The sequence below is a fragment of the Ostrinia furnacalis genome, unplaced genomic scaffold (assembly GCF_004193835.3).
Source record: "Ostrinia furnacalis isolate ACB-3 unplaced genomic scaffold, ASM419383v2 OfSCF0635, whole genome shotgun sequence".
Taxonomy (NCBI): Eukaryota; Metazoa; Arthropoda; class Insecta; order Lepidoptera; family Crambidae; genus Ostrinia; species Ostrinia furnacalis.
In genome coordinates this window covers 1,217,729-1,234,787 of record NW_021130874.1, presented here as the reverse complement: position 1 = coordinate 1,234,787, position 17,059 = coordinate 1,217,729, and the positions used below count along the sequence as shown (strand labels likewise).

The following is a 17,059-nucleotide window of genomic DNA, read 5'->3' as shown; positions in this document are numbered from 1 at the left end:
GCTTTCTTCGACTGACAATCGATTGACATTTGTTTGTGACAGACTTGTGTGTGTGTGTGAGCGTCACGGCCGAAATCGTAATTTGTCTTACGAAAAATGTTAATTATTTCCCGAAAAAAGGAATATTAATGCCTCAGGATGGGAGGTGATATTAAAGTGTGCAGGATATGCTTTCGGAATGATTCGAAATTTTACCATTTCGACAAATTTGACTTGAAGAAATACTATGAAGAAGTTACACACAAACCCGTGAGTTTCCTCCCGAATATCTGTTATTTCCCTAATAATTTGCTAATTTCCAAGTTAAGATATAATCTTCTACTGTACCGAGTTGTAAATACTAGCAAAAGACTTACTCTATCTTGCCAATCCATTGACCTAAAATCATCTTGGAATGTGCCTGTCTATACAATAATAGTTCCTAGACTTCCTAGTGACTGCTTACAATATTTTCTTTCTTTATTATTTTGCTTCTTCCCAATAATTATGTGGTCAATAAGATATCTTAATCTAATTACATTAATATTAATGGATTTGAGACACACCTAGTCCAGCAGTGGTCAGGCCTTTTCAAACTTAGTTATTATTTGCTATAATGCTTCAAATATTGACCACAATAGAATGTTTTATATGTTCATTCAATATAGACCACCAAATATTATGTTGTTAAACACATTATCTATTTCGGGCACAAACTAACTAACTAGAATAGGTGTAAATGTTACCGTAATATTGTATAATCTGACATATTAATATTATAATCTAACGTAACCTAACTTACTGTGAGTTTACAATCTCATGCGTTATAAACTCAATATCTCGCTGACGTAAATTAAGGGTATGCAGTTATAATGATATAATTTTCTCAACCAGATTGCGAAGAAGGACAAGCTGCCCAAGTACTTCTGCTACGAATGCGCGTCGTTGCTGCACAAGTTTCACATGTTCAAGGAGAAATGTGACCACGGAGAGAAGGTCCTCAATAACATGTTGTGGAGCAAACCAGTAAGTATCATAAACATTGATGTTGATCGTAAGAGTTTGTGAACTTGTAAATAAATCAACACAAACAAAATTAGCAAAACAAACTCACATGAATTAGATCTGGAGGCTAATTTGTTTAACTTAATACCTTTTAGAATCACTTTCAATTTGAAAATACAGTCCATGTATAGTGGATATCAGACTAATAAACATTTTAGTTGCAAAACAATACTAGGTATAACAATGAGGATGCAACGAGACAATGGGCCAAGTATCCGGCCGCCGGATATCCGGCTATCCGGCCTAGCAGCTGGCCGGATATCCGGTATCCGGTATCCGGCCAAACAACTATCCGTTTCATCACTACTTAATACCTACCTGTTATTTAGTTTTTCTGAGTTAAACCTACGCACCTACCTATCTATTCGCCGTTCCCATGGGCGGGCCAGCTGCTGCAGGAAAGGACAGCCGCTCCGTGCTGGAAATCTATTTAATCTTAGCCTAGAAGCTGGGTATGACTACCCCGCCCCTCTCCTCTCCCCAGGTCATAAGCTGGGCATGACTTCCCCCTCGGCCAGAAGTTGGGTATGATTCCCCCCCCGGCCCGAAACTGGGTAAGGCTAGCCCCTCCCCCCAGCCCTAGAAACTGGTTATGACTTGACCCCTCCCCCCCCCCTCTCCCCAAGCCAGAAGCTGGGTAAGGCTAGCCCCTTCCCCCAGTCCATAAGCATAAGCTAGGTATGACTCCCCCTCGGCCGGAAGCTGGGTATTACTTACCCCCCCCCAGGCCAGAAACTGGGTATGACTTGCCTCTCCCCCCTCCCACCAAGGCAAGAAGCTGGGTAAGGCTTGCCCCTCCCCCCAGGCTATAAATGTGGTTTTTGGACATAGCAATACTTATTTTTCACAATTTTTATTTTTAAAAATTACTGGTCGATAGGTTACTTTATTTTGAAGAATAAATGTTATTAAAAGTTTTTTTCTAAAACTGATAGTTTAGCCGGAAAAAAATATTTTCCATCCCATTAGTACGCCGGCTGCGCTCGATTCGGATATAATGACGTCACGCGGCCTTGCGTACGTTGACTTTTAGCGGCCTATGTTTATTACTTAATATCTTCGTAAGTAATGGTCCGATTTGGATAATTCAAAAAGATATATCTTTCTTATGTCTTAAAGATTAACGTAGATACTAGTTTTATTGAATTTTCTACAACAGTACTGATCCTCATTACAGCGCCACAAATGTACTTAGGGCCTATCCAATTTAATGGTCAAACGAAAGAATCACATCTCACATTCAATGCTGAATATTAACTTGTAAAAAATCATCAACATTCTTAAAATTGTATTTACAGCTCACACACGCCCGAATCGCCGAGCTAAACAGGAACGTTTACCCTGTCAATTATTTAATGCTGGAAGTTGTGACCGTCAACAAAAAGGTCAAAACGTTCAACTGTCAACATGGCTCTTCCCACGGCTCCCAGAACAAGCACAGCTCACAACATAAACAAAACATACCTATACCAAAACCGATCACAGTAACTATACCTGAAGAGAGAAAATCCGATGAGCTAAAAACTGAGGCTCTTAAGGAAGAAGACGCGTTTTCCGAAGGCCCATATTCGGACGGGGAGGACAAAAGCGACCCTATTATCCCTGAAAAAGTGAAGTCTGAAGATGAAATTCCCATAAAGAAAGAAGACGAAGACGCTAAAGCCAAAACACCAGCTAAAAAAGGCAAACGAAACACTAAACCGAAACAGACTAGCACAAGACCTAGAAGAAAAGCAACTAAAAAATCTAAAATCGTCGACACAAGCGACACTGACTCTGACGCTGGTGAAGAATCAGCTGTCGTGTCGCCTGAACCGAAGAAAAACTACAAGTTTAACAGATCAAGAACTGGAGTGAAGAGCCTTGCGTTTTTGGACTCTGGTTTCTGGAAGAGATCCAATTTCAACGAAGAGGATGCCATGATTGAGTTCCATAAGAGAGCGCAGGATAAGAAATATTTGAATGCTCCGTTCAAATGTACGCTGTGCTATAAAGGTTTCTCACAGAAGAGCATGCTTGATAGGCACATGCCTCAGAAGCATGATGAGGTGAGTCACATTTTGTTTTATAAAATAATTTCTAATTCATCAATACTGTCCAGTCAAGTAGGATTCACTGCAGAAGCGCAACCTCATCTAATAATTGTAATTTGTAAACTTGTGGAAATAAAATCTTTTTATTTATTTATTTATAAATGGATTTGGCCGGCCGTTTGGTGTAGTGGTTCGAAACGGACTACTATTCCGGCGGTTGCGGGTTCGATTCCCGCACAGTACAAACATTTGTGTGCATGAACATATTTGTTTGTATTGGACTGGGTGTTTTCTATGTATAATATGTATGTATTTACAAAAAAAAAGTATTTAAGTATGTTTATATCCGTCGTTTAGTACCCATAGTACAAGCTTTGCTTAGTTTGGGACTAGAGGCGCAGTGTAAAATGTCCAAGGATATTATTATATTATAATAGGGATGTTTCCTGGGCCAAAAAGCAAGAGTTTTAATTAGTCCGTCAGTTAACTTATCAAAAAATACTCTACACGTATTTTTCACTTTTTCAAACTAATGAAAATTTAAAGAGATAAAGCGCGCCAAAGTTTATAAGAAGAGGCCCGTGACGTCAATGCTTGCATAAAAGTGCCGCACGTTGTGACGTCGTGCGGAACTTCAACGCACCATAACTATGTAATTATCTGTTAGATTGACAAATAAAAATATATGTGTCCAATATTTTTTGATATTAAACATGACGGATTAAAAAAAATTTTATATTTAGGAAACTAGCCTATTTACCAGAGGTAAATGGATTTTGTTTAATCTCATACTGGCATAATCTCATACTAACGCTGGCGCGTTGGGGAGGGCTAATGTTCGTATATTTGTCCCTTACACCTCGATCGAAATAACTGCGCACCGCACTGCGCTGGGATGCGACTTTCTCAAGCAAACCAACGCGATCTCACGCGATCAGCCGGCGTGCAGCGATGGCGACCAGACTTAAATGCATTGAACGCCGGCTGATCGTGCGCACCGTACAAGGCTGGTTTTAGTGTCACGCGGACTGTCAGTGCGGATCGCTCCGCATAGCCGATTGAACTGCTAGAGAGCGGAGCCACAGAATAAGTAATAGTACAGGTACAGAAGGATTACTCCGCAAGACGATTTAAATAAATGCGAGTCTTGCTGCGACGCGATACAGTGGAATTCAGCTCGCACAGCACTACGTACCTACAATTTTATTCACCTACAAGTTTTGTCTCTTTCTATCGCGTGCCTCTGAACTCCTCTTACGCTGTTAGGGTTGCTGTCTAGTGAAAAAATATTAATCCACTTATTTGTAATGAGGTAGTACGTATGTAGGTAAGTATGCATTCATTATGGAAAACCTTGGGAGAGGCCTTTGTCCAGCAGTGACGCATTCTGAGCAGTAGTCATAGTAGGTTAGGTTCCTATACTATCCTAAGAATTATTGATTACCCACTTGGCCAACATACCTTTCAGCATCTTCGAAAAAAAAGATGAATCCGGTAGATTACTTTTCGAATTTAAACACCCGAACGCCGCACAATATTTCTTTCTCTTTATGTCCATTTTTAAATAATACTTCGATCATAGAATTATAATCATACTACAACGCACGCCAGCGTCCTGACGAGCGCGCGCGTGACACTCGACTGATATAATACCCGCCGGCGGGGCGCTTCGCTGTAGGTAATTATCGGATGTACCGCGCGGAGTGAGCCAGGCCTGGCGGAGCGGTTCCTCCGGACCGCATTACTCTAAAACGCTCCCTAGAAGTTCATACAGATTGGCCGTGCGGAGCGGATCCGCACCGGACGGTCCGCGTGACACTAAAACCAGCCCAACTGGGTTGAGTTAACCGCGCACTTCCCCGCGTTGCGTCGAATTGACGACACGGCTGCTAGGTTTGCAGTTAACTCAACCCGGTTGTAGTTAGTTGGTTGCCTCTTACGACATCCACGAGAACAGTGAGGGTGTTCTTTACCAAAGCTACATTTTGTTACACTTACGACATTGTTCAACAATCTGTACGTCCACAGTCGATCGGCAAGGTGGTGTGCCGTTTCTGCAAGATGCGCTTCAAGCACCAACGCTTCCTGAACAAACACTTGCGGAGACACTACAACAAGTACGAGTGCCTGAGATGCGGCCTCATCTGCTGCTTAGAGTGAGTAATAAAATATAATAACTACCGATTTACTTCTACTACATTACGTGTGATTAGTAAACAAGACTTGAGTGAGCATATGGTGTCCAGGTGTGGTGGCAAGTTCCTACGGTTTTTCAACTCAATCAGGACTCAATACGGTATTTTTTTATGCATGACAAGGCAGGTATTTGACTGCAATCGCACCTGGTGTTAAGTGAGATGCAGTAGATTGTAAATATCTGCCCTGAAAGTGCTTATTCACTTTCGCCTTGAAAAGGCCCAGATTATACAGGGTGTTAGGTAAATGGGTATATGAGCCGACACTAGCCCATGTTAACATGGGCATATAAATGGTGAAGTCAGAAATTCGAAATCAACATTTTTTTTTTCATACAAAACAAATTTTATAAAAATTAAAATAATTAAAATGAAGATATCAATTTTCTGACTTCACCATACCATTTATATGCCCATGTTAACATGGGCTAGTGTCGGCTCATATACCCATTTACCTAACACCCTGTATATTGTTCGGGAAAAACAGCAGCAGGAAGCGAATTCCAGTCCCTAGTTGTTCGTGTTCGTTCGTAGTGCATGTGGTGGAATGTCGACAATGTATGCATTAGCTCGTAACTAAGTACTTGAGTAGGTTCCCGTGGAAGAGGAACGTCGCGGGTAGACGTAACCGACAGAGCTCTACATGTCTGAAGCACTGACGTTTGACCATACCTATTTAGTTGTGTTTAATTAACTTTGTAAGATTTTTCCAGTGATCAAGAATCACCTCTTATTTCTAAATGATTCCATCTAATAAAGAAACGTAGCGTGCCCCTAAAATGAACTTAAAATGACAGTGTTTACCTTATTGAATTATTTTATTTTTTCAAATTAATAAGATTGTCTATTTTTCCAGGAATTCAGCCCTATTCCACGAGGAATACCACAGCGGTGTGAAGAGAAAGTGCCCGCACTGTGACAAGGAATTCAAGTAAGTCCACTTCACGTGTTTGAATGAAATACTAACTAGGTACTGAACTTTAGAAACAAGACTGCAATAGCACCTAGAGTTTGCTCAAGAAGTCCGCGTAAAGCCTCAGGCTCTTCCTAAAGCTCAAGGAAAAGGGTGGTCATTTACGATTCGATCTCGTAAAGTAACACCGAGCATAGCCCTCGCCATAGCACGCTGTGCAACTTCTGTATTGTAATTACTATCTTCTCCTTATCTTACAGCCATCTATCAACATTCTACACGCACTTACGCACGCACCGCAGCAAGCATATGTGTTCGTTGTGCGGCGAGTCATTCGTCAGCGAGTTCGGCTTGCATCTACATCGGAAGGCCAAGCACGCCGGCGTTGGTACTGCTGTGAGTATTATCAGGCCTGTCATCTCCGCGAGTTTACATCGAAAACAAAACACGCACGATGGCCACCTACAGGATACTATTCGACAAGGCCTCACATACGAGCGAACATTGACTCACGCACGCGTATTCTTGTGTATGATGGAAGAAAATAAAGAAAATGGTGTACTAAATACTGTGCAGTATTTAACTGCTGTAAATAATAATAAAAACACAGAATGTACTTTTTTAAGTTGCCTCAAGACACTGAGAGGTAAATAAGTAGTTAATATTATTCATGATAATTCATGCTAAATCATGTATTTCCTCCGCCATTTTCCGCAGTTTGGCACCTCACGTCACATCATTTTACCGAAGTCAGCCCTATAGCTTCGGCGCAGTGCCGATCACTGACGTTTGTCAACAAAATGGTGCTTGACTCTTGAGACAGGCTAAATTACACCGTATTGTTAATGACATTGAGCATACATTATTTTAAATACCTTCGCGAAGTAAAACTTCTGTACGTAGTACTTATTATTATTCTGTAGTATTATGCGCAGTTTAATGCGAAATAGGTTCGAATACAATTCAATTTAGTTTCAACTAGCGACCCGCCCCTGCTTCGCACAGGTACAAATTATACTTAAAAACCTTCCTCTTAAATCACTCTATCTACATAAAAAATCGCAACAAATCGCGTACTTTTAAAGTTTTAAACATACATAGGGACTGGCAGCGAAAAGCGACACTGTTTTATACTATGTAATGATTTCATCTAAGTGTGACTAATTCAATTTCCATTTCAATAAGATTTCCGATTCGATTAGATTTCGATTGAAAGTCAATTAATGATATAAAATTAGATTCAAATTCAATTCATTGATAAATCAATTAAATTCAGACTGAATTTGACTAAAATTCAAAAATTCAGTGGCCCTTTCTAAGACGCTTATACACGTCCCAAATATAGCTTGCCCTACCACCACTTCGGGACAACATAATGGGCAATTAAATTCAAATTCAACATAATTATTTTTAGTAGTATTGTGGTCCTTTTCAGATCACCTATACAGAGGATAAAGCGTTTTAAATACCCAAATGGCAATGCCAGATTTTGTATGGAAGGTGGCGTCTTTTTTTTTTCGCGCGGCCATCGACCAAACTTTGTTTTTTGATTTCAAAATAGTGTTTTAAACCAAACTTACTATGGCATGTTTACCTCTAAACTCAGTCTGAACTGAGTTACGAGCATTACAAGTTTAATTATTTTCATACTAGATTTGCTTTTTGCGCGCAAGTTTTGTAAGAAATTGCAACAAAATATTGCGCTATTTTTTTATTGCGCTGATTCTGCTGCATACTGATGTCTGGAGCCTTTAATGGATGGTATTGTTTGTTTACACATAAAATGTAATTATTTTGTTGCAATTTCTTACAAAACTTGCGCCCAAACAGCAAATCTAGTATGAAAATCATCAAACTTCTGATGCTCGTAACTCAGTTCAGACTGAGTTTAGAGGTATACATGTCATACTAAGTTTGGTTTATTACACTATTTTGTAATCAAAAAACAAGGTTTGGTCGATGGCCGCGCGAAAAAAAAAGACGCCAATTTCCGGCATTGTCTTTTACAAATAAAAAAGTCTACTTATGATTTTGTAAGAGTTATTTCTCTCTGTCAAGTCTCGATTAATCACAACCTTATAAAAATACCTCAATAATGTTATCCTACATTGCAGGACAAAGCAGTCGTGAACGTAGAAGACACGATATACTGCGAGGTGTGCAAGATGAACTTCGAAACTAAGGACGCGTACCAAAACCATCTGGCCCATTCGGCCATGCACACGGAAGAGTAAGTATTCATCATCATCATCATTTCAGCCACAGGACGTCCACTGCTGAACATAGGCCTCCCCCAATGACTTCCACAATGGCCGGTTGGCAGGGTTTTTATCACGATTTTTATTACATGATTTTTTTAATAAAAATAATTGATTTAAATCAATGACCGAAAATGGAATTAATGAAAGGCTGTGAGTTAATATTAATCAACTGTAATGTTCGAAAACAATGTTAATATTAGGTGTTCCTAATATTAACATTGTTTTCGAACATTACATTTTTCAGATTCTCCATACAAAACGACAATTTCATACATTAACAAATGTATGTATGAAATTGTCGTTTTGTATGGAGAATCTGAAAAATTTAATTTTTCCATACAATCACATTTGCGATTTTTCAGATAAGCACATAATTATATTATTATCAAAAAATCGTGATTTTTTTAAAAAAATCTGATTTTTTTGTTTAAAATAAAAAAATCGTGAATTTATCCACCCTGCCGGTTGGTGACGGCTCCATCCAGCGCCTTCCTGCTACCTTTATCAGGTCGTCGGTCCACCTTGTGCGCTTTGTGTGCACTTCACTTGTTCACTCGTTGAATACTGTAAAGTGGTGGTTTAAAACCACCACGCTGCGTTTTCCGGTACGCGGCCTCCACTCCAGAACCTTGCTGCCCATCGGCCGTCAGTTCTGCGTACTATGTGCCCTGCCCATTGCCACTTCAGCTTGCTAATCCGTCAGGCTATGTCAGTGACTTTAATCGTTTACGGATCTCCTCATTTCTGTACGGCTAGCACGAAAAACTTACGAGTTCGAATCGTTTGCGTATTCGAATCGCCATCAAAATATTTAGTACGAAAACTACAACAGCGCCCTTGTGGACGTGTCGTAAAGTGAACTTAGTATGAGAAACGGTTGCACGAAACTTATTTCGAGAATCAAAATTGTCACGTTATCTTTTAATTTGAAGGTTGAGTATCGAATTTTGTCGAATACGCAAACGATTTGAAGACGAAAGTTGTTCATGCTAGAGGTACTGATTTGATCTAGTAAAGAAACACCGAGCAAAAACAATACTTACTAATTTCGTTTTAATTTCAATCTTCAGGAACAAGTTGCTGGGCGAATATCTAATCCATGAGATGTTGGAAGAAGAAGAGAGAAGAGAGGGGAGGTTGCCCGACAAAAATGATGCTGTAAGTACATACTTTTATAAGCTATGACCCCTTTTCGATAGAGTTTCTTATTACAACAGGGAATTTATGGATCTTGCTATCCACGAAGACGCGCCCCACTATTCGTCCTAATGAGGATATTCGCGAATGAAAGATCCGCTAGATGGCGGGACGTGGATGTGGGGTCTGACTGCTGCGTGATTAGTGGATTTTGACATATCTGTCAATGTCATGTCAAAAATAACCAAACATGCAGCATTTGGACCTCGCGTCTACGTATTGCCATCTGGCGGATTTTTCATTCGCGAAATTATGCATTCTTCCGCAAATGTTTGAGTGTTATCGGTACACGCTAATTATCCATGAGTGCACTACAATAATGCCTTACGGATTGCTCGGATCAAACTCCTCACACCCCGCGCGACCGAGACCAAAAAATGATAGGGCGCGTCTGTTGTAACAAACTTTAAAGGAAATAGCTTAATTATTTATGTAAAATTATTATTTTATTTCAGCCTGTTGGTGGTCTGGTGAACCGGTAAGTGAATTAAACAGTATTAATTATAATAACTTACTTCAATTGCTAAGGCTGAGTTGCATCAACTTACTTTAACCGTAACTGTAACAATAGCCTGTGTTTGTATGGAGTTTGACAGATTTTTTACCTTTTTATTAAAGTTGAAGTAAGATGCTGCAACTCAGCCTAAGAGATCAGAAAAGTAATAAGAGATGTTGCCATTTGCTTTAATCTTGTGCGATTCCATGCCAATCTAGAAATAATGTACTTATCCAAAATACTAAATCTATTTAAAATTCCATAGGAAATCGATGGTGGAGAAGGAATTATGCAAAGTCAGAAAGAGCGGCAAGAGTCGCGACTCGCGGAAGACAGCGAAGAAACCGACTACCTGCCAGCATGTGAGTACATAATATTACAATCATTATACTATTTTTATTTATTTAAATAATAATCAACCGACTTCAAAAAAGGAGGAGGTTCTCAATTCGACCCGTATGTTTTTTTTTCTATGTTTGTTACGCGGTAACTCCGCCAATTATGAACCGATTTGAACAAATCTTTTTTCTGCGTATAGGTAATACCTCAAGGGTGGTCCCATTTAAATTTAATAATAGAAAAAACAATCCACAAGGGTGGAAAATTGGGGATGAACTTTTTTATACGCAATATCTCCGCCGATTATAAATCAATTTGAACGATTATTTTTTTGTTGAATAGGTATTATCAAAAGGGTGGTTTCATGTGAATTTGAAGAAAATATTTCATCCCCAAGGGTGGAAAATTGGGGATGAACTTTTTTATACGCAATATTTTTAATTTTTAGTTTTTTTTTTGTGTTCACGCATTTGAAGTCGGTTTTTTTTTTTTTAAAGTTAATTATTTATTTCAGATATTAGGTTCCAAAGTGTAGGCATAGGCGTGTTTTGTATGTAGTTACTTTCGATGCCTGAAGCGATTCTGAAATAAGAACTGAAACTGAAGTCCAGAGGGCTGAATTGATTTTCAGCGCTACTAATTTTAAACCTCGTATAGAATTGCGCGGGACGATTCGCCCATACGTGGTTCTTAACCTTTAAGTCACGAGGGACCGTTTTACCAAATTTCTGTCTTGTCAGGGGCACTTTTTTTTTTTTTTCAAAATCCTATAAAAGGGGAGGTCGATTTCTCGCCCACTGTGCGCCGTTTGCATTGTGTTGACTCGACTTATCACGTCACGTCACTTGTTTATTACGATGTCTTCGTGGACCACTTGGAATGCCTCCAGGGATCACCAGTGGTCCGCGGACCATCGGTTAAGAACCACTGGCCCATACAATGAGACGCTACATGTTGTTACATCAAAGGCAACAATAACGTAACTAAACTTAATAGTGGAACGTGAAAAAGTTCTTTTTAAAAGCCTATTTGCAAAAATAAATGAGTTTTATGGTAGCTTTATGAGTTTTAAGCTTGCCGAGCTACTTTTTTCGTGTTGCTGTAGAGAAGTTGTCTTGAAATCATTGGTTAATAGTTTCGATTTCGAATATCCTTTATTTTTAGACATTTACCCTTTGTTATATTTAAGACATGAACCGTGTATTTTATTAATTATTATTAACTAGCCGCACGAATAGCCGCGGCTTCCCCCGCATGAATATTTACGAACGTCAAAAACAGTACTTTGTCCAGCGCTGTAATGTGATTTTAACAAATGACGATAGATGGCGCTTTATTAGACGCGTCTTATTTATTTATTGAAATTTATTTGTCACATATCGCCATAATTTGGGTTATAAACCATAATAATACTGTAAAGTTTCAACATAATTAACTTTAAAAAAAAATAAAACCGACTTCAAATGCGTGAACACAAAAAAAAAACTAAAAATTAAAAATATTGCGTATAAAAAAGTTCATCCCCAATTTTCCACCCTTGGGGGTGAAATATTTTCTTCAAATTCGCATGAAACCATCCTTTTGATAATACCTATTCAACAAAAAAATAATCAGTCAAATTGATTTATAATCGGCGGAGATATTGCGTATAAAAAAGTTCATCCCCGATTTTCCACCCTTGGGGGTTGTTTTTTCTATTATTAAATTTAAATGGGACCACCCTTGAGGTATTACCTATACGCCGAAAAAAGATTGGTTCAAATCGGTTCATAATTGGCGGAGTTATCGCGTAACAAACATAGAAAAAAAAACATACGGGTCGAATTGAGAACCTCCTCCTTTTTTTTGAAGTCGGTTGAAAATCCGTTCAGTAGTTTTTGCGTGAAAGAGTAACAAACATCGAGACATCCAAACTTTCGCCTTTATAATATTAGTAGGATTATTTGTTGTGTTTGCTTACAGTGTGGGCAAGCATTTGTATCGCTGTCGGCGGCGCTGCGCCACCATCTAGCCAACCACCGCGGCCGGCCCTTCTACGCAGAACGCGTCGTGTGCGAGGTCTGCGGCGCCTCGCTCGCGGTAAGTTATATTGTCACATAACTAACGAAGCAGGTAGTACGAGGTCTTTTCCGCCTCGCTTACGGCGAGTCACCTTAACTGTAAAGGACGTAGTGGACGAGGTCTGCGGCGCCTCGATCGTGGTGAGCCACCTCGATTAACAAAGCACTCCGTGTACGAGGTCTGTTACGCCTCACTCGCGGTGACTCACTCACCACAACAAATACATAGTAACGATAAAACTCGTATTATACGAGGTCTTTTCCGCCTCGCACATGGTTATTAATTGATTTCGCTTCTCTGTTCACAGGTGGGCAGTGTAGCGGCTCATATGAACAAACATACCCTTAGCAAGATGTATACGTGCGACACTTGCGGCCGTTCTTTCACTACCAGCACCGTGCTCAAACAACACATGGTGGTAAGTCAACATGCACACATAATATCATAACATAATTATCCATTTCCGTTTTTGCTCTAGCTCTCATCAAATGGTGATTCTTTGCGATAGAACGAGACGACATGATCGGCAATGGGTAGTTAACACTGTTGCCGATAGTACGTGACCTTCTAATTCTTATTTTGCTTATGGCCAGGCTTCTTCCATTCTACAGGGTGGAAACGATAAGTGATCTCACTCGATTATTTCTAAGCTATACAAGATATCCAAAAACTAGTTACTGATCCTGAAAGTCCTTCACGAGCTCTATCCAAAAGTACCAATAAAAGATTACAAAAGAAAATATATCTATCCGAAAATTCAATGTACCCAGCTCCCATACATTTAGTACAACTGCAGTCATGGCACTCACATCTTGATAATATCATAGCAAGTAAAGCCTAAAACCAATGTTTTCCATTAATAATTTTAAATAAGAATGCAATTTAAGAGTTCATTTTAAGAGTATTATTATTTAATAAAAAAATTAACACTTCGTCAATATTGTGTGGCTGGCATACATTTAGTATGGAGGCTGAAAAAATTGAATTTTCGGATAGATCCAGTAAAATCTGTAACCTATTACTGATACCGTTTGAAAGAGCTCGTGAAGCACTTTCTGGATCAGTAACCGGTTTTTTGATATCTTGTATAGTTTAGAAATAATCGAGTGAGATCACTTATCGTTTCCACCCTGTATAGGCGGCAGTTGATCTGACGAAGCTGGCACCTATGGGCATTCGGTCTGACGCTACGAATTACAACGCACTGTAGAAGATATTTATCACTTTGTTGGACAGTATCGTCTACTAGCGTTCAGGTAGTAAAGAATGATACGACAGAACGCCTGTAGACGTCATAGTTTTTACTCGTTTTACATTGACACTACGGCTACGCCTATAGGGAATGTATGTGAATAAGTTTGGTACGTACACGTACACAATATAGTTGGTCTCTCAGTAGGACTATGGCGGGCTAATACCTGTATTAGGAAAATCCTGTATCTCAGGTTATTAACCCTCCTCCACCCCATTTTGGGGTCAAAACAAAAGAAGAAAAATATTAACAAGACAACAATAACATGATGAAAGTTAGCTTATTTTATGCTACATAAATTATTTGATTTCCACCAAGTAGTGTCATTTGGGAAGTAATTCTTAACTTGTACTGTACACCAGTTTTAAGTGTTAAGTGACCTCATTCTTTGACAAAAATACTGCTGATTGTAGTTTCATGTACCCACATTTCTGAACTTCTTCATTAATTTTTGTTATTTACAGTCGTATATTATTATTTATTTACAGACGCACACAGGCGAGCGAAAGTACGTGTGCAGTCTGTGCGGGAAACGGTTCACGCAGAACGGAAGCCTCAGCCTTCACGTCAGGACTTTCCATCTCAAGCAACCCTACCCCAAGAGGTAATATTGGATACATTTTTTGTTCAATTCGTTCCTTCTGGAACAGGTTAAGGGAAAAGACCATGCTGCCTAGTCATTGGTAATCTTCTTCTTGAAGTTTTATTTTCTTAGTATTTATTTCCAGGGTAGAATACCGGATACCGTAGTCAATTGACATACTTTATATGAGCTGTTAAGACGCGACGGATAGGGTCTGTGACGTAATCAGATGGTCTGGATACGCCATGATAAAATTTTACCGACGATTTTAGACGACAAAAGTATGGGCTTATCGTGTATATTCGATAAAAATTTCTTTTGTCAAGCATCTTAGGCCTAAAGGTCGCAAATTCGATTGACAGACAATCTAAAATTAGATTTTTCGAAATATCAAGATCAACTACTCGAGTAGTTAAATTACATTTAGATAGCCGCCTGACTTTGCTATCGGAGTGTTTTAAAGCCCCAGACCAAACAAAGGGGTAGCTCCTAAACGAATCGTTCGTTCGTTCGTTTCAGCCGAAAGACGTCCACTGCTGGACAAAGGCCTCCCCCAAGGATTTCCACAAAGACCGGTCCTGCGCCGCTTGCATCCAGGTACTTCCCGCGACCTTCACCAGATCGTCGGTCCACCTAGTGGGAGGCCTGCCCACGCTACGTCTTCCAGCTCGTGGTCGCCACTCAAGAACTTTTCTGCCCCAGCGGCCATCATCTCTTCGAGCTATGTGCCCCGCCCACTGCCACTTGATTTTAGCGATTCTGCGGGCTATGTCAGTCACTCTGGTTCTCCTACGGATCTCCTCATTTCTGATTCGATCACGCAGGGAAACTCCGAGCATAGCACGCTCCATCGCTCTTTGGGTGACCTAAACGAATAGACCAATTTTAATACTACTTTTGTATCGTTACAGAAACAGAAAGACCACCGAGAAAGACGACGACGACGCCATGGCTATGTCGGCGGCTTGCTCCAAAGCCTTCGGGCCCAAGTACGTGCCCAGTATGTACCCATGGGTGCCTCCTAAGTAGGCATCACTTAAAACACAAGTGATAGATCACCGCTCACAAGCATCTGGTATGCAAGGAGGTATCTAGAATTCTAGACATCGTCGCTAGGTACAAATGTACTGTCAGTAATCAATCGACAATGAAAGAAATAGATTTTGAACCGTGCAATAAGGGAATAGAGTTCGAAATACATTGTAGTACTCATACATATGTACGTCATGATTCTACGACCTAATTAATGAAAGATTACCTCAATTGATTTTGAATCTTGCAGTAAAGGAATAAAGTTCAAAATAAAATGAGGGTGCGAGTCAAGATTCGATGGCACCCACTTCGAACGAAGTAACAGTATTTAGCTGCTTTGCCTTCAATTTACTAAAATGCCATTCGAAATTACTAGAAAAATGTAAGAGTTTTTATACTTACAATGCAAGATTGCAATGATTTATAAAGTCTGTTCGCCGAGAGTTGATAAAAAAAATTAAATATCAGAGGTTCTAAACTCATTATAAATTGCGGCCCGCTAATTATTTTTGTCGATATAATGAAAAAGTTGGTAGATTATTTGGCCTGGCCTTTTTTTTTGGCCTGGATTCTCGGCTCGGTTACAATTTAATTTTGGACTACCATTTATAAGAATTTTCTAAAAACACCAATTATCTACCAAAATCTACTAAACGATTTCGCACTACTAAATCATCGTTCTCTTTGCCTCAAATCTACCAAAAAAGTAGAAATCTACTAAAAGTGGTCACGCTGTGGCCGCCGCCGCCCGCCGGCCGGGGCGCTTGACGACAGCTGCGTGGCTCGTACCATGGTACTCAGTGCGCGTTGTGACAAACGACGCCCGCCATACAGAATGCGATAATTAAGCGACAGTCGCTATTGCAAGACATTTCAAATTATTTATCAACTCTCGGCGAACAGACTTTAGACCCAATACAACCGTCAATACCGGATCGCTGGTTCCGATTTTTGCCTTGTTGGAAACCATATAGTTGAACGATGGTAGCGCCCCCCTGTCATTGAGTTTAGTGGGACATTTCAGTGTAGGTCATAAACATTGTTTTAACTGTCATAATCTGACATTAAATAATGTCATAGACAAAAACCAATCGGGACATTACAATAGCAAACTCAAACCGTAGGAGAATAGTTTTTATCGTAAAAACAATACGATTAAATAATTTATTAGATAATATTTATGTAGTTACAGTCTCCACCACGATGTTGGAAAAGTTAAATAATAATTATAATTACGAACAAACTAGTATGTAGATATTTTTACGCGGGGCGAATTGTTATATGTACCTCTCTTTCTGTCGGTGATGAATGAAAAGAGAGAAATGTGTATTCTAATTTTAAAATGCAAGCTTAAATCGAGTTTTTTATCTTATTTATACTTAAATTGGTAACGTAGTGGCCACTAACTTTTACATTTAATGACTAACATTAATACCGAATATCAATGAGGGCTATCGTTTTTATACTTAACAGTTGGCACCCCTGGCGATTGACAGGACCTTACTCTACAGTGGCGCCATCTTGATGAGTGCAAATGCGATAGTCCTCCTACCACTTTCGCGCTCACCAGTTGGCGCCACTGTCTTCGCTACTAGCAAGTGACAGGACCTTACTCTACAGTGGCGCCATCTTGATGAGTGCAAATGCTATAGT

At 39.6% G+C, this 17,059-nt stretch overlaps 1 protein-coding gene across 1 annotated transcript; it reads left to right on the top strand.

Annotated features, from left to right (window-relative positions):
* Nucleotides 1-33: 33 nt before the first annotated feature.
* On the top strand, nucleotides 34-15,832 carry LOC114366479 (zinc finger protein 354B-like). The gene is made up of 14 exons (XM_028323363.1): nucleotides 34-249; nucleotides 874-1,005; nucleotides 2,343-3,092; nucleotides 5,106-5,233; nucleotides 6,129-6,203; nucleotides 6,446-6,581; nucleotides 8,300-8,415; nucleotides 9,517-9,604; nucleotides 10,099-10,121; nucleotides 10,405-10,501; nucleotides 12,441-12,557; nucleotides 12,847-12,957; nucleotides 14,280-14,395; nucleotides 15,286-15,832. Exons 1-14 carry the CDS (start codon nucleotides 139-141, stop codon nucleotides 15,401-15,403), a joined length of 2,118 nt encoding a protein of 705 aa, XP_028179164.1. The 5' UTR covers nucleotides 34-138; the 3' UTR covers nucleotides 15,404-15,832.
* Nucleotides 15,833-17,059: the final 1,227 nt, after the last annotated feature.